The sequence below is a fragment of the Protopterus annectens genome, chromosome 11.part0, assembly GCF_019279795.1.
Source record: "Protopterus annectens isolate FY-2018-M chromosome 11.part0, PAN1.0, whole genome shotgun sequence".
In the NCBI taxonomy this organism is placed as follows: Eukaryota; Metazoa; Chordata; order Ceratodontiformes; family Protopteridae; genus Protopterus; species Protopterus annectens.
Window position 1 is genome coordinate 666,560,421 of NC_056745.1, and position 27,989 is coordinate 666,588,409.

The window sequence follows — 27,989 nt, forward strand, 5'->3', positions numbered from 1 at the left end:
TACGATCTCCCATTTTACAGAGATCTAGGTCACCTACCCTGTCATCCAGATCCTCCAAGAGCCTTTCTGAAGAGGATGTAGAGAGAGTAGTGCTTAATGCTTTACCAAAATTGTTGCTGGCTCCAACCCAGTTGGTTCCGAGCTATCCAAGACCATTCTTCCTGTTGCTGTTCCTCCTCTGAGCCGTGTTGGTCCTTTGGAACCAGAGATTTTGGTGCCATTGTGGAACCCTTGGTGCCCAGGAGCCAGAGCTCACCAGTTGGCCCCAACAGGGATGCTTGGACCTGAACCTAGTCAGTGCCGAGCCTTCCTCAGTGCATCGGCTAGGTTGAGCTCAGACCCTGCATCCATGTCAGAGCTGATCGCTTTGGAGCAGAGGGCTACCTCAGTTTCCTTGGAAGCAGGGCTGTCCTCTGAGCTGGAGAGATAGAACATGCTGTTTTGGTCATCAGCTCCACTCAAGGGCATTGATACTATTCCCCCTCAAGCACGGACTTCTGTCTCAGCACCATCTCTCTCGCTCAACAGCAGAGACCTGCAGCCTCAGGAGCCCTTGTTGGGTGGCCCCCAATCTTCCAGAGACCTCCCCAGAATACCCTTCTTAGCCTCCTCGGAAGAGGACATGCAAGAGAAAGCATGTACACTCCCTGGATGAGTCCATCGCCTCAAACACTTATGTCGAGGAGTCAGAAGAGGGTCCCTTAGGTCGTCTTATATCGCCTTTGTAGATATTTTGCAGATCCTAAAGCAGAGAGGTGGCTGGCCCACTGTCGCCCCTTCTGATGAGTCGGTGTACCTGAAGGCTTTCGGGTCTCAACATTCAGCCTCTTGGGTGTCTCCACCTTTAGATTAACTCCTGGACCTAGTTAGTCAAAAGGTGTGGGAAACTCCTGATGCCGTGGAACCAGTCCCCAGAAGACCCAACAAATTTCTCTCAGCCTCCAAAGAGAGAGAGAGTTCTTGACAAAGGTGTGCCTGTAGATGTCATGGTGGTGGCAGCCGCAAAGAAGGAACTAGCGGAGACTTCTCCATCTGTCCATCTACCAAACAAGGAGTCTCAAACGATGGATAATTATGGGAAGCGTATCTTCCCTTCAGCGGCTTTTACTCTGCTGAATTACCTCACACATTTTACTAGGCTTCAAAGATCTAAAGGAGCTAGGAGACATTCTCCAAGGTACATCAACTGAAGGAGTCCCTGAGAAAGTTACTGCTCGGGTGTCCACCTTAAACTCCATTGTTAACTCCTCCGTGAGGCTGATCTCCTTTGCAGCATATGGCGCGAGTAGGGCAGCGGGTTCAGGCGTTTCCCTTGGGAGACACTCCTGGATGCGCTTATTTAATTTTGAGTCCTTCAAATCTATTTTTACCAATGCCCCATTCGATTTCTCTCTTTGGACCAAAGGTAAAAGATACACTCACCAGGTGCGAACAGGAAGGGGAAACTCTCCACCATGGGAGTACATTTTACCATCCCTTCTAGACCATACCCAAGGGTCAGAGAGGTGAGAAAATGTGGTTCAAGAAATCCCAGAGATTTTTCCCGGACGCGCACAGGGTTATTCCTCCAGAGGAGCTAATGGTAGACTCTGCCCTACAGACAGGGGGGGGTCCGCAAAACTAAGGTGGTGCAATTCTTTGTGGCTGTCCCTACCAGCAATCCTGATGTGGGGCCCAGCTATGCTTCTCTGGAGCCAGTTGGGCGTCCCTTATCTTTGTATCCAGAAGCCTGGTTCAACATCACTCAAGACAAGTGGGTACAAAGAATCACCAAGAGGATACTCCATACCCTTTTTTTCTTCCACCTCACACCCCCAAGATCATCCTAGATGTTCCAATCAATCACAGGGATCAAGCAACCATAGAAGTTCAAAAGTTGCTTTCAGAGAGTCATCCAAACCATCCCTGTAGACCAAATAGGATTCGGAACTTACTCCAGATTCTTTTTAGTGCCAAAACAAACCGGGGACTGGAGGCCTATTTTGGACCTCGGCAAACTAAACGAATCAGTAAAGAAGTCCAAGTTCTGAATGGTAACTCTGCAGTCTATACTCCCTCTGTTAGGGAAAGACCATTGGATGTGCTCCATAGACCTCCAGGATGCATACTACCACACCAAAATGGACAGAGCATTGAGGAGTCATCTAGGCTTCCGGCTGGGAGCTCTCCCCTTTGGCCTCACCACAGCCCCCAGGGTGTTTACCAAATGCATGGCAGTAGTGACGGCTCACTTGAGATGTCATGGATTCAGTGTTTCCATACCTGGACGACTGGCTCCTGACAGCCACCACCAGGCACCTACTCCTACAAGCTAGGGATACAATCATCCAGCTCTGTACCCAGCTAGGAATTATGATAAATTGGGAAAAGTCTGCTTTGTCACCCACTCAATTTGTGACTTATAGGTGCAGCAATACACAGTTGCCATGATGGCTTGTCTTCCTGCAGACACAATTCAAAATCTCTGATAACATGTACAGCTTACTTCCTCAACAAAAAGTCAAGGCCAAGATAGTGCTGAAACTTTTAGGGACCATGGCTTCTACCATAAATCTAGTTTTGCTAGCCAGATTGCATATGCAAATTCTTCAATGGCTACTTTTTTCCCAGTGGTCTCTTCCACAACTGCCCGTCTCATATTCTCGTAACGCAATCTTGCAAGAAGGACATTTGTTGGTGGATTCAACCCGATCAGCTGACGACAGGAACACCCTTCCTTCCTCGCCAACCCGAAGCCACTGTGACCTTGGTTGCCTCCCAGGTGTGTGTGGGGGGGCATTATCTAGGCAGGACCGTCAAAGGCACATGGCAAGATCACGAGGCTCACTTGCATATAAATGTCCTAGAGATGAGAACAGTGCTTCTAGCATTGCAAGGACTTAATGACTTTCTTCCTTTAGGCACGATAACAATCCTGTCGGACAATGTAAGTATGTATGGGTATCTAAGCAAGCAAGGAGGAACCAGATCTTACCGCCTTTGCCGAGAGGCTCTTCGTGTTTGACAGCGGGTGTTATCTTCCCAGCGCTTTCTAGTAGCAATGCATATCTCTGGGACAACCGGTGAGATAGCCAATAAGCTCAGCAGGGCAATCTTGATGCCTCATGAGTGGTCTCTGAATCAGAAAATAGCAGAACAGATTTTCCGCAAATGGTGACAGCCTTGCTACGATCTCTTTGCCAGTCCGATCAATGCCAAATGCAGCAGCTACGTCTCCCTTATCCCCCTCTGTGGGAGTCCTAGAGAGACACTAGTTCACAATAGGACTCTGGGACTACTTTATGCATTTCCCCTTGTATCGAAAGTGATCCAGAAAGTAAAGTTCTTGGGAAGCAAAATGATTCTGATAACTCCTTACTGGCCTCAACAGATTTGGTTCCCCTTTCTCGGGCCTCATCTCCTTGACTATCCATGGACTCTGGACCCAGTTCCAGACCTCTTGACGCACGTCAGGCTCCCTTCACCCCTGCCTCCACACCCTCAACTTAACAACGTGGCTGCTTCACTTCCATCCCTAGTCAGGCTTCATGATTTTTCACCTGCAGTGACCATATCCTTGCGTCTTCCCACAAACCTTCCACAAGGATGTTATATGCTAGCAAATGGAAAAGATTTTCTATTTGGGCAAGAGAGAAAAATGTAGGTCCTTAGAAATCATCCATCACCTTGGTGCTAATTCCTAACCAAACTTTTCCATCAGAGATAAGCTGCTGCTACAATTAAAGTTAAACTGGCAGCGATATCAAATATTCATTTGGGACAACATGAGCCTAATCTGATGGCTCACAGATTATGTAAAAACCTTCCTTAAAGGCACTACCTTGCTGAGACCACATTTTCAGGAATCTGCATCTCCTTGGGATCAAAATTTAATTCTGTCCAAACTTACTTCCCCAAATTTTTGAACCCACGCATTTATGTGAACTGAAGATGTTCTTCATCTCACATTGCTGCAGTCCTTACACTTGGGTAGTCCGCTGTCCTCGGTCGGCCCGAATATCAGAGTATAAGGCTGACGTCGGTCAAGGCGCATTTGACTGACATCAGAACGTCAGGGTACAAATGCGCATGACCGACGTCATATCCTCAGTCTTTTTTGCCGCATGGTCCGATGCAGAAGCAGTGTTGCAAGTGCCGTTCGGCGTTCTGAAATTTTTCGAATTCGGAGTTTCAGACCGAAGTCAGAGTTGGTTAAGTACCCCGTTGGGGAATATTTTAGTTTTTTCTTGCCTCGGTGGTTTACCGGATGTCAGAAAAAGTGAATAACTGTATTTCTTGTGGGAAACAGATACCGCATAGAGATTACCATAATTTGTGTATACCTTGTTTGGGACCTGAGCACGACGTTGTTGGGTGTCGCTTTTGTGCTAGGTTCAATAAACGCACTATTAAGCGAAGGTTAGATTGTGCCAGGTTGGTCTTCGGGAAGCGGTGCAATTACAATATGCCGTCGGATGCTCCGGCTTCCTCGAAGAAGCGCAAAGACAAAGCAGTTAAACCTAGGTTAGAGGAGTCGTCTGAACCAGACGCCGGTTCTTTAGAGGCGTCAGTGGAACCGGTGGTTCCGACGGAGGCCTCTCTGGAATCCCAGGGGGAAACTTTGATTTTACAGGATGTGGCCTCCCAGGAGGCAGGTCAGGCTGTAGGGGCTTCTCAGATAACTGTACTCCCCTCCCTTCCTAAGGTGACTAGGCCTTCTCCTTCTGTTTCCAAGGCTTCTCCCAGGGGCAGGTCTAGTTTAGCTTCTGTGGGTGTCACTCCTAGTTCTTCAGGTTCTGTGCCCAAGAAGCACATGCTTAAAATGGCAGAAGATTTAATTACCTTAATTAGAGGTTCTATGCCCCCTCCTGAGAAGAGGCCTAGAGTGGAACCAGAGTTGGGGGGTTATGAGCAGGCTTCGGATGTATCTGAGTCTTCGGCTAAAGACTTGCAGGAGTATTCTCCTTATTCTGATTCTGATGTGGATGATTCTACTCCTTCTGCTTCTCCTCCTGAGGATTTTTCTTTTTCAGAGACTCTTCATTCCATGAGAGAGCATTTTAAATGGGAAGGTCAGGACTTCTCTGATTCCAGGAAAAGGCTTAGGGAATTTTTGTTTTTACCCCAGCATAGGCCTTTAGCTATACCTCCTGTTCTGAATGTGGTGGAAGATGTGTTTGCGGAGGCTTCTCTTAATCCTGATTCTTTGCCTCCTGCTCCTGTTAAACCAGATGGGTATTACAGGGTGCCTGAAGCTCATAAGTATCTTTTTAAGAGTCCTAGGGCAGACCCAGAAACTGTTAGCCAGGGGCCTAAAGGTGTTAAGGCTTCTGTTGTCAAGAATCCGGTTCCTGCAGATAGAGGCCAGGGCCTTGGATAGATGGGGAAAGAAAGTTTATACTTCTTCCACTCTAGCTATGAGAGCTTTGAATTGCCAGTTTCACATGTTGAAATATCAAAATTATCTCCTTTCACAATTGAAGTCTAAGGTTGATGCTCTGGCGGAAGGTATTGATTGTAAAGAGTTACAAGATTTAGTGCATGTTTCTGAACAGGTGGGTAAGCATTCTTTGCAATGTGGTTTTGATGCTGTACAGGCCTCGTCTAGGGTGGCTGCCACTGGGTCAGTTCTTCGAGGCACGCCTGGCTGAGGGATCAAAATTTATCTGACCATGTTAAAACAAGGATTTTAGATGCTCCTTTACAATCTGATGTGTTGTTTGGTTCTCCTGTTGAGGCAGTTTTAAAGAAAATGGAAGACAAGGCTAAGTCTATGCAGACTGTTAAAGATTTTTTGCAGGTTCAGCCTCCAAAGTTTAGTAGAAATTGGCCTACTAAGGGGTGGACGTATCCTTCTTATGATTCCCAGTCTAGGGGTAGATCTAGACGTGGCAGGGGCAGAGCTCAGGGCTCTTTCAGGCCTAGAACAGGGAGTTCTCCTGCACAGTCTTCGGTGAGGGCAGGGGTCAGTCCTTTCGTAAACAGACCCAATGACCTACCTTTTCAGCTGCCAGAGCCTTCTCGTCTGGCAGCACCTTTGGGAGGAAGGTTGGCACTTTTCAAAGAAAATTGGAGTTTAATTACCCAAGACAGATGGGTATTGGATATCATACACCACGGTTACAGGTTTTATTTCCATACCTTGCCTCCTTTCAAAGGCATGCCAGACATTCCTCCTCAACAAAGAATAGAGGCTCACAAGCAAATTTCTCTGTTACTCCAAATAGGGGCCATACAGCCGGTCCCTATGCCAGAAAGGGGCCTAGGATTTTATTCTCGCCTGTTCCTAGTACCAAAAAAGGGGAACACGTGGAGACCAATTTTGGATTTATCTATCCTCAACACTTATCTGGACATTCCCAAGTTCAAAATGTTGACGTTACAACAGCTTTTACCTCTGCTGGGCAAGGATCACTGGATGGTAACTTTGGATCTCAAGGAGGCTTACCTCCATGTTCCTATCAGACTAAGTTGCAGGAAGTATCTGCGTTTTCGGACTGGGACTTCTCACTATCAGTTCTCTGCATTGCCCTTTGGCTTATCTACTGCCCAGAGTATTCACGAAAGTTCTGGCTCCAGTGATAGCTTTCTTCAGGCTAAAAGGAATACAGATCTATCCTTATTTGGATGATTGCCTGATTCTGGCTCAAGGAAGGGACGAGCTTCTTCATCATTTGGAATATGTGATAGCAGTGCTAAGATGCCTGGGGTATTCTGTGAACGAAATAAAGTCCAGTCTAGTACCCTCTCAGGATATGTGCTTTCTGGGTGTAAGACTGAATACAGCATCCCAGATGGCCTTTTTGACCCCGGACAAACAAAAGAATCTTTCCCTTTACTTCCATCAACTATCTCTTCAGTCCGGGCTGACTGCAAGGACAGTCCTTCAAGCCTTAGGGTTCATGGCATCTTGTATTCTGGTGCTTCCCAATGCCAAACTGCATATGAGGAAGCTGCAATGGTATCTCAAAATGTATGGACACAGCACTGCCAGGATCTGGACACTGTCATTCAAATAATACCTTGCATTCAAAAGGAATTTTTGTGGTGGGCTCAGGAATGTCACCTAAACAAGGGACTTTCTGTGACCCGGCCAGAGGCGAGTCAGATTTTAACGACAGATGCCTCAGACAAAGCTTGGGGAGCTCATCTAAATGGAAAGTGGATACAAGACAAGTGGCCGGCCAGACTACAACATCTACATATCAACTTGAAGGAGATGTTAGCAGTCCAGTTTGCATTAATAGCTTTCAAGGATTTACTTCTTCCAGGGCAGGTGTTGATTCTAACAGACAACACAACTGTCATGTGGTACATCAACAAGCAAGGGGGAACACATTCTTATCCTCTATGCAGGCAAGCAATGATTTTGTGGGAGACTGCTCTCAGTTTACAACTAAATCTTCAGGCAAGGTTTCTGCCGGGAGCACAGAACTCCTTAGCAGATGTGTTAAGCAGACAAATCATGGATCCCCACGAGTGGAAATTGGATCTTCATGTGTTTCAGAAATTGACAGTGTCATGGGGAACTCCAGACATAGATCTGTTCGCCTCTCCACTAAACCACCAGCTGCCAAAGTTTTGCACGAAAAGGTTTCATCCCACAGCTTGGAAAGTGGATGCTCTTTCTTTCATTTGGAAACATCTTCATGTGTATGCCTTTCCACCTCTGCCTCTCCTCCCAAAGGTACTTCTAAAGGTCAGGCAGGACAAACCAAGGATGATTTTAATAGCTCCAGATTGGCCTCGACAGCACTGGTACCCATTACTAAGAAGCCTAGTACGGAAGCCTCCATGGCCTTTGCCTTCGATTCCACACCTGTTGTCCCAGGAGGACAGTCATTTGCTCAATGTCAAACTTCACTCTCTTCACCTAACAGCCTGGCATATTCTGTTTTGAACCATAGAGGGTCTCATCTTCCACAACAAGTTTTGAATGTGATTTTGGAAGCTAGAAGGCCTAGTACAAGGAAAGTGTACGCAGATAAATGGAAGAGATTTTTGTTTTGGAGTGCAGCAAAGGATTTTGATGTTTCTGAGCCTAATTTAAGTGTGGCTCTTCAATATCTTACTGAGTTACTGGACAAAGGTTTGTCCTTCTCTTCTATTAAGGTTCATGCTGCAATTTCAGCTCACTATGACTGTGACCCACCATTGTTTTCTCATCCTTTGTTCAAGCAATTTCTTAGAGGGGCAAAGAATACAAGACCCCCACGAAGAGCTCCTACCCCTGCTTGGGATCTCAAATTTGTGTTGGAGAAACTCACTCTACAACCTTTTGAGCCTGCAGCTACTACTGAGTTGAAATATTTGTCATGGAAGACTGCCTTTTTGTTGGCCATTACCTCTGCAAGAAGGGTTTCTGAATTGCAGGCCCTTATGGCGGTTGAGCCTTTCTTAATTTTCCATAAGGATAGGGTATCTTTACGTACTAATCCTTCCTTTATGCCTAAAGTGGTTTCTAGTGTGGCTTTAAACCAAACTATTCATTTGCCTACTTTTTATGCAAATCCCCAAAATAAAGGGGAAAAGATTTTGCACACTTTAGATGTACACAGGCAGTTGCGATATTATTTGGACAGAACTAAAGGGTTCAGGCAATCTCAGCAGTTATTTGTTTCTTTTGCTTTGAGTTCTCAGGGCAAGCCTGTGTCAAAACAAACTATTTCTAAGTGGATTGGGTTTTGCATTGCGTTCTGTTATTCCCATCATGGCAAAGAGATTCCAGCTGGGATTAGGCCTCATTCCACTAGGGCTACTGCCACTTCAACAGCTTTTTTGGGGGGTGGCAACTAAGGATATTTTGGAGGCAGCTACTTGGAGTTCAGTGCATACTTTCTCTAGGCATTACCACCTTCCACTGTACTCTAAATCTAGGGCTGGTTTTGCCACTGCTGTTTTGCAGGGCATTTTGGCAGCTCCTGCTTCATTATAGTTTGGCCAACCTCCCTTACCTCTGCTTTGGGATTCTACCCAAGTGTAAGGACTGCAGCAATGTGAGATGAAGAACATAGTACAGTTTTGTACCTACCATAAATGTAGATGTTCGAAGATCCACATTGCTGCAGTCCAATTTACCCTCCCTCCTTCCCCTCTGTAGTTTGAGGCGGTTGTGTGGGCTGGGTTGTCAATATGAGGTATATTGTATATATTGTACATATTTTTAGTGTTAAGATGGTTGGTTGTTTGGTTGTTGTCTGTGAGTTTTGACCTTTATTTTTAGGCTCTTCTCACCTCTGGGACAAGAAAAGACTGAGGATATGACGTCGGTCATGCACATTTGTACCCTGACGTTCTGATGTCAGTCAAATGCGCCTTGACCGACGTCAGCCTTATACTCTGATATTCGGGCCGACCGAGGACAGCGGACTACCCAAGTGTAAGGACTGCAGCAATGTGGATCTTCGAACATCTACATTTATGGTAGGTACAAAACTGTACTTTTCTATCTTGAAGACCATTTTTCTAGTAGCTATTACATCTGTTAGAATGGTGTCAGAGTTGCAAGCACGGTCAGTCAAACCTCCTTCCTTTTTTTCATAAAAAGTTTCAATTCGTACAAGCCCTTCCTTCATCCCTAAAGTTTTGAAACAAATTATCGAACTGCCTGTAGTCCATTACGGTTCTACCTACATAGAATTAAGGAACTTAGAAAATCAGATTGTATCCTTTTTCTGAAACAAAGATAGGTCTGCCATTCTCTAAAGTGACTGTATCTAATTGGATTTCCAGATGTATCTCTTATCTACTCTTCCAATGGAAAGAACCTTACATTTAAAATTAAGGCACATTCCACAAGATCCCTATCCACATCTGCTGCCTTTAAAGACGGTTCCAATTGACAGCATTTGTGCAGCAGCAACTTGGGCTACCCCTCATACCTTTATTACTCATTACAAATTGGATTTGACCTTCAGAGGTAGTCTCCTTTTGTTCCACCGTTAGTATATGCCTGAGCGCCACCCACGAAAAAGGTGCTAGGGATGCTGTCCCATATGTAAGAATGAAGGCAAGATAGGACTACAGAACATAAAGGTTATGTACTCACCATAACATTCCATGTTTGTAGTCCATCTTGCCCTTCATTCTTACAAGCCCACCCACTTACCCCCATCCTTGGAGGATCGGGAGACAGGATTAGTATTGCCTTTGGTAGGGTGGAGACCTTTCGCCTTTGTTCATTCTGGGTAACCTTTTCTATCACTCAGTCAGCTGCAAACAAGATCTGGGGAGTCTTACTAGTGCACTATGGGATACCTACCTTGCCATGAGCCAACTAAGACTTTAAGCTTTGTAATCGGCTGAGTCAGAACAGAGAGGATAGTCTCCGAACCCATATGTAAAAATGAAGGGCGAGATGGACTACAAACATGGAACTTTATGGTGACTGCATACATTTTTTCTGTTAGACCAGCATCTAAGGCTTTAACAGTATTGGTAAATAAAAGCAAGGCAGTGGTACTACTGTGTGCAGGACGGAAGCCATGTTGAGTGGGGGCAAGTAACTTATTGTTGATATTTTAACAGTCAAGTGTGTATACACTTTTCTAGGATTTTAGATAGAGGATGGAGTATAGAAATGGGCAGGTAATTAGATAATCACTAGCATTACCACCTTTATGTGGTGGAGTTGTAATGGATTTTTTTCCAAAGTTGTAAAATGTATGATTCAGAGATGGAGTGATTGATGAGAATGCTAACAGGGATGCTATAGCAGCTGAAGCAAGTTTTAAGTATTCTGCTGGAAGTCTGTCGGCAGAGAGGGGCATGGCATTAGTGTAACATTTAATGCACTAGGGAGGTGGGCACAGGTTGAGTAGTAGAAGTACAAGTGAGTGAGCTATTTGAGGTGCCATTTAAACTTTAGTCATGCATTGACTTAGGAATGGGGTCCATTCCTTGGTGTTAGAAACTCAAAAGGCTTGGAGAAGTTAATAAATGGAGATTCCTTTGGTTCTTTGTATGATCTCCATGCTGGGCTGGCATATTCTTCATTTAAAAGATCACCTGTCAGCAATTGTTGCTTGTCTGCAATTGAATCCTCTTCTGGCCTCTTGATTTGAGGTCAAGCAATTTCCTAAATTTGTCCTTTATATCAGGCCTCCCAGAAAGACTTTCACCTTCTTGGGACTTCAATTTTGTACTTGAAAATCTGATTCAGTAGAGATCATATATTGGCAAGTGAAATAGATTTTTAAGTTGGTTCCATGAAGAGGACCAACACCCATTCAGGGCTGGTGTTTCTGTGGATGTTCTTCATGTTTCACTGTTGCAGTCATTACATTTGGGTTATCTGCTTGCAGGTAGCCCTCAGTCGGCTGGATTAACAAAGTCGTGGGTCCTGCATCTGTTGCTGTCCCTTCTTCCATGACGTCAGGGGTGTAAAACATGCAGCCGATGCCGTTACATCAGTCTTTCTTGCCGTGCAGTGCCTGAAGCAGAAGCAGTTTGCAAGTGCCGGTCAGCCGACTCCTGAAATTTTCATTTGAGTTTCAGAACAGAAGTCTTAAATTAAAGCAAAGTACCCTGTTGGGAAAACTTTTTCTTGCTTCTTACCGATGTCAGTAAAAGTTAATAATTGCATTACTTGTGGAAAGCAAATACCACAAAGATTTTCATTCGTACTGTATTCCTTGCCTAGGCCCTGACCACGACGTACCTTGCTGTCGGTTTTGTGCTTTATTTAATTAGCGCACTATCCGTCTGTATATTTTCACCTCTAAATATTTCGGTTCTGTTTAATTATCCAGAAATGTCATTGGTTAGCTATCTGACTACCGGGATTCCGAAAAAAACACAAGGATGAAGACAGGTTACCAAGGTCCAAAACTGCCGATGATGCTTCTCCTAAGCCTGTCGCCAGTTCGCCGGTACTCAGTGAGGCACTTTCTCAGCCCCTGATATCTGCTACTTCTGATTCGCAAGCCTCTACTGAGACCTATTCGGAGTCTGGTATGCCGCGAGATGCTTCAACTATGGAACCCGCGGATGTCTCTACCTTGGATTGGTCCGTAGCCGCTGTGCAGGCACCGGCTTCTGAGGGTGTATTCAGGCCTACGGACTTGCATATTACACTGACGCCTCCTTCTCTTAGGCCTAAATCTCGAACCATGCCTAAAAGACACCCAGGCCACATGCTCAGGCCTCTGCCTATAAAATAAGAATGGCTGAAGAACTAATAACTGTAATCAGGGGTAGCCAACCCCCCCCCCCCCTTTCTAAGAGGCCTAGGACTGAAGTGATTTATGAATCTTCTGACCAGGATTCTGTTTTTTTCTGATTCTTCTGATCTCGATTTGCCCGTATCTACTTATGAGGATTCTGATGCAGAGGAACTCTATTCATTGCCTCTGCTTCCCCGCCGGAGGATTTTTCTTTTGGGGGAAGCCTTACATACTCTAAGGGAGCATTTCCACTGGGAAAGCCAGGATTTTTCTGATTCAAAAAAGAGGCTTAGGAATTTCTTACTTCTACCTTAGCATAGGCCTTTAGCTATTCCTCCTGTGCTAAACATTGTTGGTGTTTTTTTGGAATCTAGTTTGGCCTATGATTCCTTGCCTCCTGCTCCCAGAAAACCAGACCGATACTACAGGGTTCCTGAGTGTCAAGTTACTTTTTAAAAATCCTATTGCGGATTCAGAGACTATTTCGCAGGTGCTTATGGGCATTAAGGCTTTTACTGCTAAAAATCCTACCCCTTCTAAGAGAGAGGGTGCTGGATAGATGGAGTAAGAGAGTTTACACTTATGCAACCTTGGCCATTAGGCCTTTAAACTGCCAGTTTCATATATTAAAGTATCAGCAACATGTTATTTGATTGCCGAAACAGAAAATGATTATTCCTGACTGTGGAAAATAAAGAATTACAGGCGGTAATGCATTCTGCTGAACAAGTTTGGAAACATACTTTGCAGTGTGGTTTTGATTTATTAGAGGTCTCTAGCAGGGCCGCTGTTAAGGGTCTGTGCTCAGAAGGCATGCTTGGCTTAAGGAGCAATCTTTGCCTGATCATGTTAAAGCTAAATTGTTGGATGCTCCCTTAAATCAGGACCGCCTGTTTGGCAACAAGGCTGAGGAAGTTCTTAAAAAGATGACAGATAAAGCTAAATCTATGCAGACTGTTAGATTTCTTACAAGTTCAGCCTCCTAGATTTAGTAGGCACTGGCCTTATAAGAATTGGTCCTTTCCACCCCCTTCCAGGTCTTTTCAAGCCAAACCCAGACACAGCAGAAACCTCAGGATTCAGTCCAAGGGGACACAAACAACTAAGCAGTAGGAGACCTCTACTTCCAAAGCTGGGAGTAATAAGACTCCCCCCTGTGGTAAACTGTCCCAATGACTTCATTTTAAAATTTCCAAGCACTTATCAACTGGCTGCCCCTTTGGGGGGAAAGATTGCTCTTCATGCAAAGAACTGGGAACTCATTACCCAGGACAAATGGGTTTTAAATAGTGTCCCAGGGATACAGATTTCACTTCCATACATTGCCACCACAAAGCAGGTGTCCGGACCTACCCCCAAATCAGTGGGCAGAGACCCAAAAACAAATACTTTGTCTCTTAAGCATGGGGGCTATTCAACTGGTACCAGAAGAGGAAAAGGGGCAAGGATTCTACTCGAGACTTTTCCTGGTAGCCAGAAAAGACAATTTATGGTGTCCTATCCTGGACCCGTCTACTCTAAACACTTTTCTGGAGATTCCAAAATTCAAGATGCTGACTCAACAATTACTTCCTATACTAGGCAAAGATGCCTGGTTGGCAACACTAGATTTAAAAGAAACATACCTGCACATCCCAGTCAGGGAATCTTGCAGAAAATACCTACGCTTCAAAGCAGGCTAAGCGCGCTATCAGTTCTCTGCACTGCCCTTTGGTTTATCTACTGTGCCCAGGGTATTCACAATGTGCCTAGCTCCATTTACTGTATTTTGCTGGCAAATAAATATTCAAATATACCCATACCTGGACAATTGTCTAATTCAGGCAGAAAGCCAGGACGTACTTTTGAATCATCTGGCCTTTGTACAAAGGGTTCTAACTTGTTTGGGGTACACCATAAACGAAAAAAAATCACACCTGGTACCCTGCCAACAAATTATATTCCTAGGAGCAAGCTTGAATACAACTTCCCAGATGGCCTACCTCACACCAGAGAAACAACTTCTTTTGACAACCTACTTCAAACAAGTAGCCACAAAGACCCTGCTATATGCAAGACAAATACTGCAAGCCTTGGGGTTCATGGTCTCCTGCATTCTTCTAATTCCATATGCAAGACTGCATATGAGGAAACTACAGTGGTATCTAAAAAGCCTATGGTGTCAACATTCTCAGGATCTAGAAGCAATGATTCCTATCATACCTTGCATACGCCTAGAGTTCCTTTGGTGGGCAGAGGCCTGCCACCAAAACAAGGGACTACCTTTCACACCACCCACTGCTGCCCAAACACTAACAGACGCATCAGACTATGCATGGGGGGGCTCACCTGGCAGGGAAGTGCATTCAGGGCAAATGGAACCCAAGTCAAATGCACCTGCATATCAGTCAAAAAGAAATGTTAGCTGTACAGAATGCTCTGACAGCCTTCAAGGACCGCATTTTTCCAGGACAACTAATAGTAAAGACGGACAAACACCACTGTTATGTGGTACATAAACAAGCAGGGGGGCACACATTCTTACCCCCTCTGCAGACTAGTCATGGCATTGTGGAACACAGCCTTGAGCTACCAAGTGTACCTACAAGCTCAGTTCCTGCCAGGAAAGATTTTCTTCGTGTTTCACTGATGTTCATCATGTTTCACTGTTGCAGTCATGAGTGTAGGGTTCTCCCCTGCCGGCAGGCAGTCTTCGGTCGGCCAGGATCCCAAAGTCTGGGTTCGGTGTCAGCTGCTCCCTGATGTCAGAGCGCCAGGAGTACAAAGCTGACAGCCGACGCCATGTTCTCCAGTCTTTCTTGCCGTGCGGTGATAGCAATTCGCATTTGCCGGTCGGCTGACTCCTGACAATTTTTTCTAAACGACTTCAGTCCGAAGACTTTCTTCTCCTACTCAAAGCTAAGTAACCCATTGGTGAAACTTTTTTCTTGCTCCAGTCCGATGTCAGAAAAAGTTAATAATTGTATTTCTTGTGGGAAGCAAATACCTCATAAGGATTTTCATTCTTACTGTATTCCTTGCTTAGGCCCTGACCACGACATAGCTAGTTGTCGGTTTTGTGCTAGATTCAATCAACGTACGATTAAACGAAGGAACGATTTTGCATTTCATTACTTCGGTAGGTGTTTTAATTACAAAATGTCGGATTTGGTTCCGGCTACCGGAATTCACAAACGATGCAAGGATAAAGACTGGCCTCCAAGGTCCAAATCAGACGATATTGTAGAAGCAGAGCCAGCTTCAGGTTCGGCCGTAGTCAGTGAGGCGCTTTTGCAGCCCCTGTTGTCAGCCATTTCGGAACCGATGGCCGAAACGGACTCCCACGAGGAGCCAGCTAGGCCTTTGAATATTTCTGTTGCAGGACCTTCGGACAACACTCCTTCGGATGGGTCCGGAGCCGCTGTGCAGGTACCGGCTTCCGAAAGGGTTTTCAGGCCTACTCATTTTCTAATAAAGGCAAAGCCAAAGGCCAAAGACTCCTTCCAAATCAAAGACTACAGCCCAGGCCTCTTCTGATCTGGCACCCAAGTCTCAGAAACAATTACTTAAGATGGCGGAGGACTTACTATGATTAGGGGTTCACATCCCCCTCCAGATAAAAGGCCAAGGCAGGAAGTGTATTATGACTCCTCTGATCAGGCTTCTGTTTCTTTAGTTTCTTCTTCTGACAAGGAATATTCTTTCCCTCCTTATGAGGATTCTGATGCTGAGGAATCCATTCCTTCAGCTTCTCCCCCTGAGGATTTCTCTTTTGGGGAAACTTTACTTGAAATGAGGGAACATTTTTACTGGGAAGGACAGGAGTACTCGGAATCTAAGAAAAGACTTAGGGATTTTCTTCTTCCCCAACATAGACCCCTGGCTTTCACCCCTATTTTGGATATTGTGGATGATGCTTTTTCGGAGGCTAACTTAACTCCTGACTCTCTTCCTCCAGCTCCTGTTAAGCCAGACAGATATTATAGGGTTCCAGATTCCCACCAGTTTTTATACAAGAATCCTACTGCTGATCCTGAAACCATTTCTCACGGTCCTAAAGGAATTAAGGCCGCTACTGCTAAAAACCCCATTCCCACTGAGAAGCATTCCAGATCTTTAGAAAGATGTGGCAAAAAAGTGTACACTACTTCTACTTTATCTGTTAGGGCTTTAAACTGTCAATTTCATATGCTGAAATACCAGCAATTTCTTCTGTCTGTTTTGAAACAAAAGCTAACTACCATTTCCGCCTGTGCAGATAAGGAATTACATGATTTAATGCATGCCACTGAACAAGTTGGGAAGCATGGTTTACACTGTGGATTTGATGCCTTGGAGGCTTCTTGTAGGGCTGCTGCCTCTGGTACAGTCATTAGAAGGCATGCTTGGTTAAAGGAACAAAACTTGCCAGATCAAGTAAAAGCTAAGTTATTGGATGCTCCTGTTGAGCATAATGTTTTGTTTGGACCTAAGGCTGAAGAGGTGATCAAGAAGATGGAGGACAAGGCAAGATCCATGCAAATGGTTAAAGATTTCTTGCAAGTACAGCCACCCAGATTTAGTAGGAATTGGCCTACAAAAAATTGGTCCTTTCCCAATTCAGACAGGCCTCAGAGGGGTAGATACAGATGCTCCCGAGGAAGGCCTCAAACGCAAGCCTCTTGTAGACCAAGACAATGGACTGCTTCCACCCCTAGGGGAGGAGAGGACAGGTCGCAAGCTCATAGAAAACAGGCTCAATGACTCCCTCTATTGGGCTGCAGGAATTTCTTGCCTGGAAGCCCCTCTCGGAGGAAAACTTTCTCTATTTCACCTAAATTGGACTCGTATAACCCAAGACAAGTGGGTTCTGGATGTGGTTTCTAGAGTTTACAAATTCCATTTTCATACCCTACCAAGACCAAGCGGATGGCCGGATCTTCCAAAACATCAATGGTTAGAGGCCTTAAACTAGGTGGAAACTCTTGGCTATGAAAGCCATAGAACTGGTTACACTTTCAGAGATAGGACAAGGTTTTTACTCGAGGCTCTTTCTAGTCCCCAGAAAGCAAAATTCATGGAGACCTATTCTGGATCTGTCAGTCTTGAACACCTTTCTTGAAATTCAAAAATTCAAGATGCTTACTGTACAGCAGCTACTTCCAATGCTGACCAAAAATGCATGGATGGTAACTCTGGATTTCAAGGAGGCATATTTATACATTCCCATCAGGCAGGAATGCAGAAAATATCTCGGGTTCAAGGCCGGATCGAGGCACTATCAATTCTCTGCACTGCCCTTTGGATTGTCTACTGCGCCCAGGGTCTTCACCAAATGCCTGGCTCCAGTAGTAGCTTAGTGCAGACTCAAGGGAATTCAAATTTACCCTTATCTGGATGACTGTCTTATTCAGGCAGACAGCAAGGATGTCTTACTCCAGCATCTAGAATTTGTTCAAAATCTTCTCAAGTTCCTGGGATTCACTGTAAACATAAAAAAGTCAAATTTGATACCCTCACAACAGATAACCTTTCTGGGTGCTCTTCTAAACACAACAACCCAGATGGCATTTCTGACATCCGAAAAACAATTACAGCTGGCTTCAACTTTCAAAACCTTGGCAACTTTAACTCGGCTATCTGCAAGGAAATTCCTGCAGGCTTTGGGTTACATGGCTTCCTGCATCCTTCTCGTACCATATGCAAGACTACATATGAGGAAAATAGTGGTACCTAAAAAGTGTATGGTCTCAGCATTGCCACAGTTTACACATACAGATCACCATCCTGCCTTGTCTTCAAAAGGAATTCCTTTGGTGGTCCAAGGCATGTACTCTAAACATAGGAAAACCTTCCAGTCTGCCTCCAGCCACTCAGATACTAACCACGGACGCTTCAGATTATGCATGGGGAGCCCATTTTCAGGACAACTGTCTGCAGGGCCTTTGGACAAAGAATCAGAAGCACCTGCATATCAATTTAAAGGAAATGTTAGCAGTTCAGAACGCTCTTTGGGCTTTCAGGAATCCTCTACAACCAGGACAGCTACTGATACGGACAGACAACACCACAGTTATGTGGTACATAAGCAAGGGGGATCTCATTCCTAGCCCCTTTGCAGACTAGCCATGAATCTATGGAACACAGCTCTAGCTTGCAAACTGGACCTTCAAGCTCAGTTTCTACCAGGGAAGCAAAACTGCCTGGCAGACAGTCTGAGCAGAAACCTGTCTGACCCACACGAATGGATGCTGGACACAGAAATATTCAGGATGATTACAGCAGTCCTGGGGATGTCCTCACATAGACCTCTTTGCATCCCACCTCAATCATAAACTACAGATTTTTTGCACCAGGACATTCCACGAACTAGCTTGGAAAGTGGATGCACTATCATTCAGTTGGAGAAACCTCTCTGGGTATGCCTTCCCGCCTCTACCTCTTCTTCCACGGGTGTTATTAAAGATCAAACGGGACAAGCCCAAGGTGATAATTTTGCTGGCCCCAAATTGGCCTCGACAGTTTTGGTACCAAACACTGAAAAACCTTTGTCTGGAGCCCCCTTGGGTATTACCACAGACTCCGAACCTTCTGTCCCAACACCAGGGTCAGGTTCTGCACTCCCATGTCAAAACTCTCAGCCTGGCGGCCTGGTTAATCCAGGGTCTTTGATTCATTCTCTCCTTCCCAAGCAGGTTATGGATGTCATTTTAGAAGCGAGACGTCCTAGCACTAGAAAATCTTATGCAGGAAAATGGAAAAGATTTTGCTTCTGGATGCAGGCTCAGGATTCTGATCCTCTTATTCCTAGCATTCCTCTGATTTTACTTTACCTGACAGACCTCTTACATAAGGGTCTCTCTTTCTCTTCCATAAAGATCCATGCCTCTGCTATTTCTACTCATTATAATACAGATCCTCCAATCTTTTCCCATCAGCTCATGAGACAGTTTCTCAGACGAGCTAAGAACTTAAGGCCCCCTAGATCTCCACCCATTCCTGCTTGGGATCTGAACTATGTTTTGGAAAAACTCACCTTACCTCCTTTTGAGCCTGCTGCCACATCTGACATCAAGTTTTTATCTTGGAAGACAGCCATCCTGTTAGCTCTTACCTCTGCCAGGAGAGTTTCGGAGTTGCAAGCTCTCATGGCTGTGGAACCTTATATTATTTTTCATCAAGACAGGGTGTCTCTAAGAACTAATCCTACTTTCATGCCTTAGGTGGTTTCCAAAGTGGCTTTAAATCAAACTATTCACTTGCCAACTTTTTTCCCCAGTCCTCAAAATAAGGGGGAAAGGATCTTGCAATCCTTGGATGTACACAGACAACTACGTTTTTACCTGGAGAGAGCCAAGGACATCAGGAAATCAGAGCAATTGTTTGTTTCTTATGCTTCAAGTTCCCAAGGTAAAGCCATTTCAAAACAGACCATTTCTAAATGGATTGCTTATGGAATCAGATTTTGCTATTCACACCATGGAAAGCAAATCCCAGGGAGTACAAGGACTCGCTCTACCAGAGCTGCTGCCACTTCAGCTGCCTTCCTCAGGGGAGTTCCGACCAAAGACATTTTGGAAGCTGCAACTTGGAGTTCAGTGCATACTTTTTCCAAGCACTACAATCTACCTCTCTATTCTAAGTCTAGGGCAGGCTTTGCTTCTGCTGTCTTGCAGGGCATTTTAGCTGCCCCCTCTACTTTATGACCACCTCCCTTTTATTCTGCTTTGGGATTCAACCCTACAGTCATGACTGCAACAGTGAAACAAGATGAACATAGTACAGTTGTGTACACTTACCATAAATGTAGATGTTTGAGTGTCTTCACTGTTGCAGTCCGGGTTACCCTCCCTCCTGTCCCCTCTTATTTTTTCTTTTGTGTGGTTCCCTTCACCCTTCTTTTGAGGTGTATTTGCAAGGGGTATGGGATCTTACTCATTCTGGAATACCTGACAGCTGGGGCAAGAAAAACTGGAGAACATGGCGTCTGCTGTCAGCTTTGTACTCCTGGCGCTCTGACGTCAGGGAGTATGTCTGAACAGTCGACGCCAGACCCAGACTTTGGGATTCTGGCCGACCGAGGACTGCCTGCCGGCAGGGGAGAACCCTACAGTCATGACTGCAACAGTGAAGACACTCAAACATCTACATTTATGGTAAGTGTACACAACTGTACTTTGCAGTCATTACATTTGGGTAATTTGCTGTCAGGTTGCCCTCAGTCGGCCTGATTAAGTAAGTCTTGGGTCCTGCATTGGTTGCTGTCTCTTCTTTCATGACATCAGGTCATCAGGGGTATAAAACATGCAGCCGACGCCATTACATCAGTCTTTCTGCTGCAGGCTGCCTGAAGCAGAAGCGGTTCACAAGTGCCGGTCGGCCGACTCCTGAAACTTTCGTTTGAGTTTCAGATCCGAAGTCTTCAACTAAAAAGCCAAGTACCCCGTTGGGGAAACTTTTTCTTGCTCCTTACCAATGTCAGTAAAAGTTAATAATTGCATTACTTGTGGGAAGCAAATACCTCATAAGGATTTTCATTTGTACTGTATTCCTTGCCTAGGCCCTGACCACAACGTACCTTGCTGTCAGTTTTGTGCTTCATTTAATCAATGCACTATCAAATGTCTGTACATTTTTGTTTCAAAATACTTTGGCTCACGCTTAAATTATCCGGAAATGTCGTCTGTTGGCAATCAGACTTCCGGAATACCTAAAAAAATGCAAAGCAAAAGGCCGTTGAGATCCAAAACTGCCGACGCTTCTAAGCCATTCGCCAGTACTCAGTGAGGTGCTTTCGCAGCCCCTGACACCCGCTACTTCTGATTCACAGGCCTCTACTGAGACCCATTCAGAGTCCGGTATGCCGCAAAATGCTTCAATTATGGAACCCGCGTATGTCTCTACCTTGGATGGGTCTGGAGCCTCTGTGCAGGCACCGGCTTCTGAGGGTGTTTTCAGGCCTACAGATTTTGTATATTAGACCAAAGCCATCTTCAAAACTAAGACCAAGATCTCTACCTATACCTACAAAAACGAAGCCTGGGCCACATGTGCAGGCCCCTATACCTAAAAAAACAAATGCTCAAAATGGCTGAAGATTTAATGGCTCTGATCAGGGGTAGCCAACCCCCCCTTCTAAGAGGCCTAGGCAAGACATTGATTATGAATCTTCAGAACAGGTTTCTATTTTTTCTGACTCTTCTAATGAACAGGAATTGTCTATACCTACTTATGAGGACTCTGATGCCGAAGATTCTCTTCCTTCTGCTTCTCCCCCTGAGGATTTTTCTTGTGTGGAAACTTTACATACCTTAAGGGAACATTTCCACTGGGAAAGTCAGGATTTCTCTGAATCTAGAGAGAGACTTACGGATTTTCTTCTACCTCAGCATAGACCTTTGATTATACCTCCTGTTCTAGACATTGTTGTTGAAGAATCTAGTATGGCTCCTGATTCTCTGCCTCCTGCTCCTTGTAAGCCAGACAGATACTACAGGGTTCCTGACTCCCACAAATTCCTTTTCAAAAATCCTGTTGCAGATCCTGAAACCATTTCCAAGGGTCCCAAGGGCATTAAGGCTTCTGATAAAAATCATACTTCTGATAGAGATTCCAGGGCGCTGGATAGATGGGGTAAGAATGTTTACACTTCTGCAGCCTTTGCAATCAGGGCTTTAAACTGTCAATTTCATATGCTAAAATATCAACAGCATATCATGGGACTACTTAAACAGAAAATAATTTCTGACTGTGTGGAAAACAGATTTACAGGATTTATTGCATTCAGCTGAACAAGCTGGAAAACATACTTTGCAATGTGGTTTTGATTCTTTGGAGGCCTCTTACAGGGCTGCTGTAACTGGGTCTGTGCTAAGAAGGCATGGTTGGCTCAGAGTAAAATCTGCCTGATCATGTTAAAGCAAAATTGTTGGATGCTCCTTTACAACAGGACCGTCTCATTGGTAATAAGGCTGAAGAAGTTTTTAAAAAGATGGAAGATAAAGCTAAATCTATGCAAATTGTGGATTTCTTACAAGTGCAACCTCCAAGATTTAGTAAGTACTGGCCTACTAAGAAATGGCCCTTTCCAGTTCCTTCGAGAGCCACTCAAGTCAAACCCAGACATTCCAAAGGCTCTAGGTTTCGGTCACAAGGGGCTTTCAGAACAAAATAATGGGGTGCATCCTCTTCCAAATCTGGAAACAACAAGACACCTCCCTATGGTAAGCAGTCTCAATGACTTCCATTTACACTTATCAAGCAGTTAACGTTTAGCCGCCCCTTTGGGGGGAAAACTGGCTCTTCTTGCAAGAAACTGACAACTTATAAACCAGGATAAATGGATGTTAAATATAGTATCCCAGGGATACAGATTACATTTCCGCACGTTGCCAGTTCCAAACCGATGGCCAGACCTGCCCCCAAATCAGTGGGCAGAGGCCCAAAACCATTACTTTCCCTCATGAGTATGGGGGCTATTCAACCAGTACCAGAAGAGGAAAATGGACAAGGTTTCTATTCCAGACTTTTCGTGGTACCCAGAAAAGACAATTCACGGCTTCCAATTCTGGATTTATCTACTCTAAACACCTTTCTGAACATTCCAAAATTTAAGATGCTGACTCTTCATTTAATTCCTTTGCTAGGCAAAGATGCCTGGTTGGCAACTCAAGATTTTAGAGGTTTACCTGCATATTCCAATCAGGGAATCTTGCAGAAGATACCTCCACTTCAAAGCAGGCTACTTGCATTACCAGTTCTCTGCACTGCCCTTTGGCTTATCTACTGCGCCCAGGGTCTTTACAAAGTGCCTGGCTCCAGTAATTGCATTTTGCAGGCAAAGATATATCCAAATATATCCATACCTGGATGATTGTCTAAATCAGGCAGAAAACAAGGACACTCTTCTAAACCATCTGGCATTTGTAAACAGGGTTCTAACTTGTCTGGGGTACACGATAAATGAAAAGAAATCACAACTGGTACCCTCTCAAAAAAATTACATTCCTGGGTGCAAGCTTGAATACAACTGCCCAGATGGCTTACCTTGTGCCAGAAAAGCAAATTTATTTGGTGACTTATTTCAAACAGGTGGCCACAAAAAACCCTGCTTTCTGCAAGGCAAATTCTGCAAGCTTTGGGGTTCATGGCCTCCTGCATTCGTCTAATTCCATGTGCAAGACTGCATATGAGGAAACTTCAGTGGTACTTAAGTCTATGGAATCAGCATTGTCAGAGCTTGGAAACCATGATTTCTATCATACCTTGCCTGCAACTGGAGTTCCTATGGTGGGCAGAGGCCTGCCACTAAAACAAGGGACTGCCATTCACACCACCCCCTACTGCCCAATCCCTAACTACAGATGCATCAGACTATGCTTAGGGGGCACATCTGGCAGGGAAGTGCATTCAGGGCAAATGGAGCCCAAATCAAATGCACCTTCATATCAATCAAAAAGAAATGCTAGCTGTACAGAATGCACTGACAGCCTTCAAGGACTGCCTTCATCCAGGACAATTAATGATAAAGACAGACAACACCATGGTTATGTGGTACATAAGCAGGGGGGTACACACTCGTATCCCCTTTGCAGACTAGCCATGGCATTGTGGAACACTACTTTGACATATCAAGTACAACTACAAGCTCAATTCCTGCCAGGAAAGCTGAATATTTTGGCAGGCGAACTAAGCAGAAATCTCATGGACCCACATGAATGGTAACTGGAACCATGGATTTTCAACATGACCCTCAAATGGGGGAGCCCAGACATAGATCGTTTTGCCTCACCCCAGAACTATCAGACAAATGTTGCACAAGAACTCGTCACAAAACAGCATGGAAAGTGGATGCTGTATCCTTCAGCTGGAAAAACCTGTCACTCTATGCCTTTCCCCCTCTGTCTCTGCTCTCCAAAGTTCTACTAAAAGTCAAACAGGACAAACCAAAAAATGATTTTGATCGCTCCAGACTGGCCTCTCCAACACTGGTACCCACTCCTGCGCAATGTCGCACCTTCCACTGTGGCACCTGCCTCAGACACCTTACTTAATGTCTCAGCAGAACAACCAAATTCTGCACACACTGCTCCAAACTTTGAATCTTGCAGCGTGGCTAATCACCTTTAGCATCCCTCAGCAAACCTGTGATGGATGTCATGCTGGAGGCGAGAAGGCCTAGTACTAAAAGTCGTATGTTAACAGATGGATAAGATTCTGTGCCTGGAATCAATCTCAAGGGATAAAGCACAGCAGTGCCCAACATTCCTCAGATATTTCAATACTTAACTGAGATGCTTCACAAGGGCCTGTCCTTTTCCATAAAAATCCATGCCTTGGCCATTTCAGATCATTACAACACAGAACGTCCCCTCTACTCTCATCCTCTGCTAAAGCAGTATCTCCGAGGGTCCAAAAAACTTAAGACCACCCAGGAGATCTCCAACCCCTGCCTGGGACCTCAGTTTTGTACTGGAAAAGCTCACTCTCCCTCCTTTCGAGCCAGCTGCTACTGCAGACTTAAAATTTCTCTCCTGGAAAACAGCTTTCCTTTTAGCAGTCACTTCAGCTAGAAGGGTATCTGAATTGCAGGCCCTTATGGCATTGGAGCCTTTCATCATCTTTCATGCGGACAGGGTGTCCCTCAGAACCAATCCGTCCTTCATGTCCAAGGTGGTATCCAGTGTGGTTCTTAATCAGTCCATTAATTTGCCAACCTTCTTTCCCAATCCACAGAACAAAGGAGAATGGATATTGCACTCCGTAGATGTGCACAGACGACTCAGATTCTACTTGGACAGGACTAAACCTCAAAGGAAATCTGAACAACTGGTAGCATTTGCTGCAGGGGCAGAGGGGAAGGCTATTTCAAAGCAATCTACTTATAAATGGATAGGCTATTGCAGTAATTTCTGCTATAAGCACCATGAAAAACCTGTCCCCCAGGGGATTAGACCTCAGTCCACCAGGGCTGTGCATCTACCTCTACAGCCTGTCTCAGTGGCGTCTTTACCAGGGACATCCTATAAGCTGCTACCAGGAGTTCTGTACATACTTTCACCAAGCATTACCATTTGCCAATTTTCTCTAAATCCAGAGCTGGCTTTGCCACTGCAGTCTTGCAGGGCCTTATAGCTGGTCCTAATGCTATCTAAATTCCTCCTCCCAACCACAGCTTTGGGAATCTACCCAAATGTTGACTGCAACAGTGAATACACTCTAACATCTACATTTATGGTAAGTGTACACAACTGTACTTTCTACATTATATGATTACTATCCTCTGATTTCTTGCTCATCAATGATCATTTGTTGTCCATTTCTGTATGTCTAATCGTGGATCCTCTTCTTACAACACAGTCTAGTGTGAAAATATTTTTGAAGAGGGTGTTTGATATAAAGCTTCCTAGAAAACGCCCTTCCTTAGGATCTTAATTTTGCATTAGATAAACCAAGTCTTTCCATTTGAACCAGCTGTTCAGGTTGACTGGAGGTTTTTGACATGGAAAGCAGTATTGCCTATTGCTCTGACCTCTGCAAGAAGAGTATGAGTTGCAAGCTCTTATGGTCTGTCAACCACCATTTTCCATGAAGAAGAAGTTTCTTTGTGATCTAATTTCTCATTTATGGATGAAATCGTATCAGAGCTTCCTTAAACCAAGCCATCCATGTGCCTGTCTTCCTTCCAGAATATATATGAGGGAAAAAAAGGATACTCAAATACCATGACAACAAAAAATCTTTAAGGAACTTTTTTCTTTTGACTGACTAAAAACTGCAGCATGTGTCAAAACAGACAATTTATAAATGGTTCTCATGCTGTTACTTTTTGATATAATTACCACAACAAAACTATTCCAGGGCATGGTCAACGGTTCATCTGTGGCATTTTGGAAGGGTTTTAATTATAAGTATTTTAGAAGCGGCAACTTCGTGCTGTGTATGCACTTTTACAAAGTACTATAAACTAGTTTTCATTCTGGTCTTGAACAGTGGTTGCTAGGGCCATTCTCCAAAGGCTTCTAGATGGTCATCCTTCCTCCTTCCAGTCTACCTATGCTATGGTAATCTACCCATAAAGCTTTGTGTACCGCAGAAGTGATTACCATGAAGAACATAATATATTTGTGTAAGTAAACTTACGGTAACAGTAGACGTTTGAATGATTGCTGCTGCTGTTGTAGCTGCTCCCTATTTCAGTAGCTTTTTCCTTTTTCAAGGCTTTAGCCTGCCTCTCTGGCATGAGAACTGTGAAGAACTTGGCACTCAGAGCTGGCTGATTGGGTGCATGGAAAGTGCTCATACTTTGAAAGTTCGCCATCTGTTAAAATCCTTACCGGGTTATAAACCATACTGCTAAGGATACTGCAGCAGTTCTCATTCAAACATGTACTATTTATACTTTGACCAGGATAGTCCCACTAGGGTAGTAGTCTGTTGGCAGGGGATACCTGAGGTGGTATTGATATTAGAAGGGGGAATTTGTCTAGGGCATCTGGGAATGATAGGTGGCATGGGATCTTTTACATTCACCTGAGCTACCACCAACTTATGCAGATGGGGCCTTAAGATTAATGTCTCTGAAGGACAGCACACTCAGGAATACAGCACCCCTTATGCTGCACTGCAGTGTCCGTAATTAATCTGCCTCATGTGGGAATAGAACCCATAGCCTTCTGCACTAAAATAGAATGCTATCGGAGCTGCTGACACTGCAACTGTTATGGTAAGTAAACTTCCATAACAGTACTCTTTGCTATTCCTTCGACCTCCCATGCTGTAATGACATTGTGATCATTTGACCTTCCCCAAGGGACCCATGACAGGCATTGCTACTGTCTGGTAGAAAAACAACATTAAATGTTAGAACATCTGCTGGAGTAGCTTATTTTTTATTCAGTTTCTGTAGTATTGTGTTCAGCGTACTGGGCTTCAAATTTTGTCTTTGTTAAAAGGTATTGTTAAATATCTTGTGACATTGCCATTGTGTATTACTTGGGGACTAAAATGTGTTACCATTTTTTCAGCTATACTTTATGAACTCCTATACAAAAATGTGTTTGGTGTGAATGAAGAAGATCTGGTGTCTGCTGTAGAACTATTTCGGAGCAGTACTAAAAAGAACAGGAGCAGTACATCCATTAGTAGTGAGGATGCCAACTTTGATTGTTTTCCAGAGAGGAGCCCAAAGCATTCATCTGAGAATAAGTAATTTTTCTTAGTTAATACACTTGTAGTTCACCTTGTGTAAACATTTTGTAACTAATTTTTATTAGGGTACTGCATTAAATATGAATGTTAACTTCTAACAAATTTTTATGTAGACCATTTGACTACAGTTTTTCTGTTCAAATTATCTATTACTAATGTTGATTTGTACTCGATGTACTTTTCCAAGATACCTTTGCATCTCCATTTTTCTCTTTACACCTCTCCTTACTAATGTCCTCCATGCAGACCTCTAATGTCTGTTTACCCATTTGGTAAAGTTTTTGTAAAGGCTGGAATGTTACATTTTGTCGGGCCTCTCTGCACCGGTGGCAGTTTCAGAGGGGGGGAGGGGGATAGTATTGTAGCTCACAGAGGCATGTCTTTAGTTTATATATGGTGTCACTTTGCTGGTTTAAGTATTGTCCATGTCTGGCCAGCCTGCATGACATGGAAGGATAAAGCTTTGACTGTGATCCACATTACCCAAGCTCATTTAACAGGTCAGGCACTGAAGGAACTAGGCAGGGAAAGATGGGGGTGAGCAGCTGGTCATTCATCCTGGTGGGAAAAGGGTGACTTTCTTCAGTGCACTGTTGGCAACTGTTGGAAGCAAGGCATCTTGAGGTGCACTTCATCCCTTACAAGTCTTATAAATAGTAGCCTTCTTTAGACAAGTAT

At 44.4% G+C, this 27,989-nt stretch overlaps 1 protein-coding gene across 1 annotated transcript in view; it reads left to right on the forward strand.

Annotated features, from left to right (window-relative positions):
- The window catches only part of LOC122814982 (putative bifunctional UDP-N-acetylglucosamine transferase and deubiquitinase ALG13), an 895,852-nt gene that overhangs the window by 229,976 nt on the left and 637,887 nt on the right, over positions 1-27,989 (forward strand). The window contains exon 3 of the mRNA XM_044087237.1: positions 27,128-27,308. Coding sequence (XP_043943172.1) covers positions 27,128-27,308 — 181 coding nt within the window. The remainder of the gene's footprint in view (positions 1-27,127; positions 27,309-27,989) is intronic.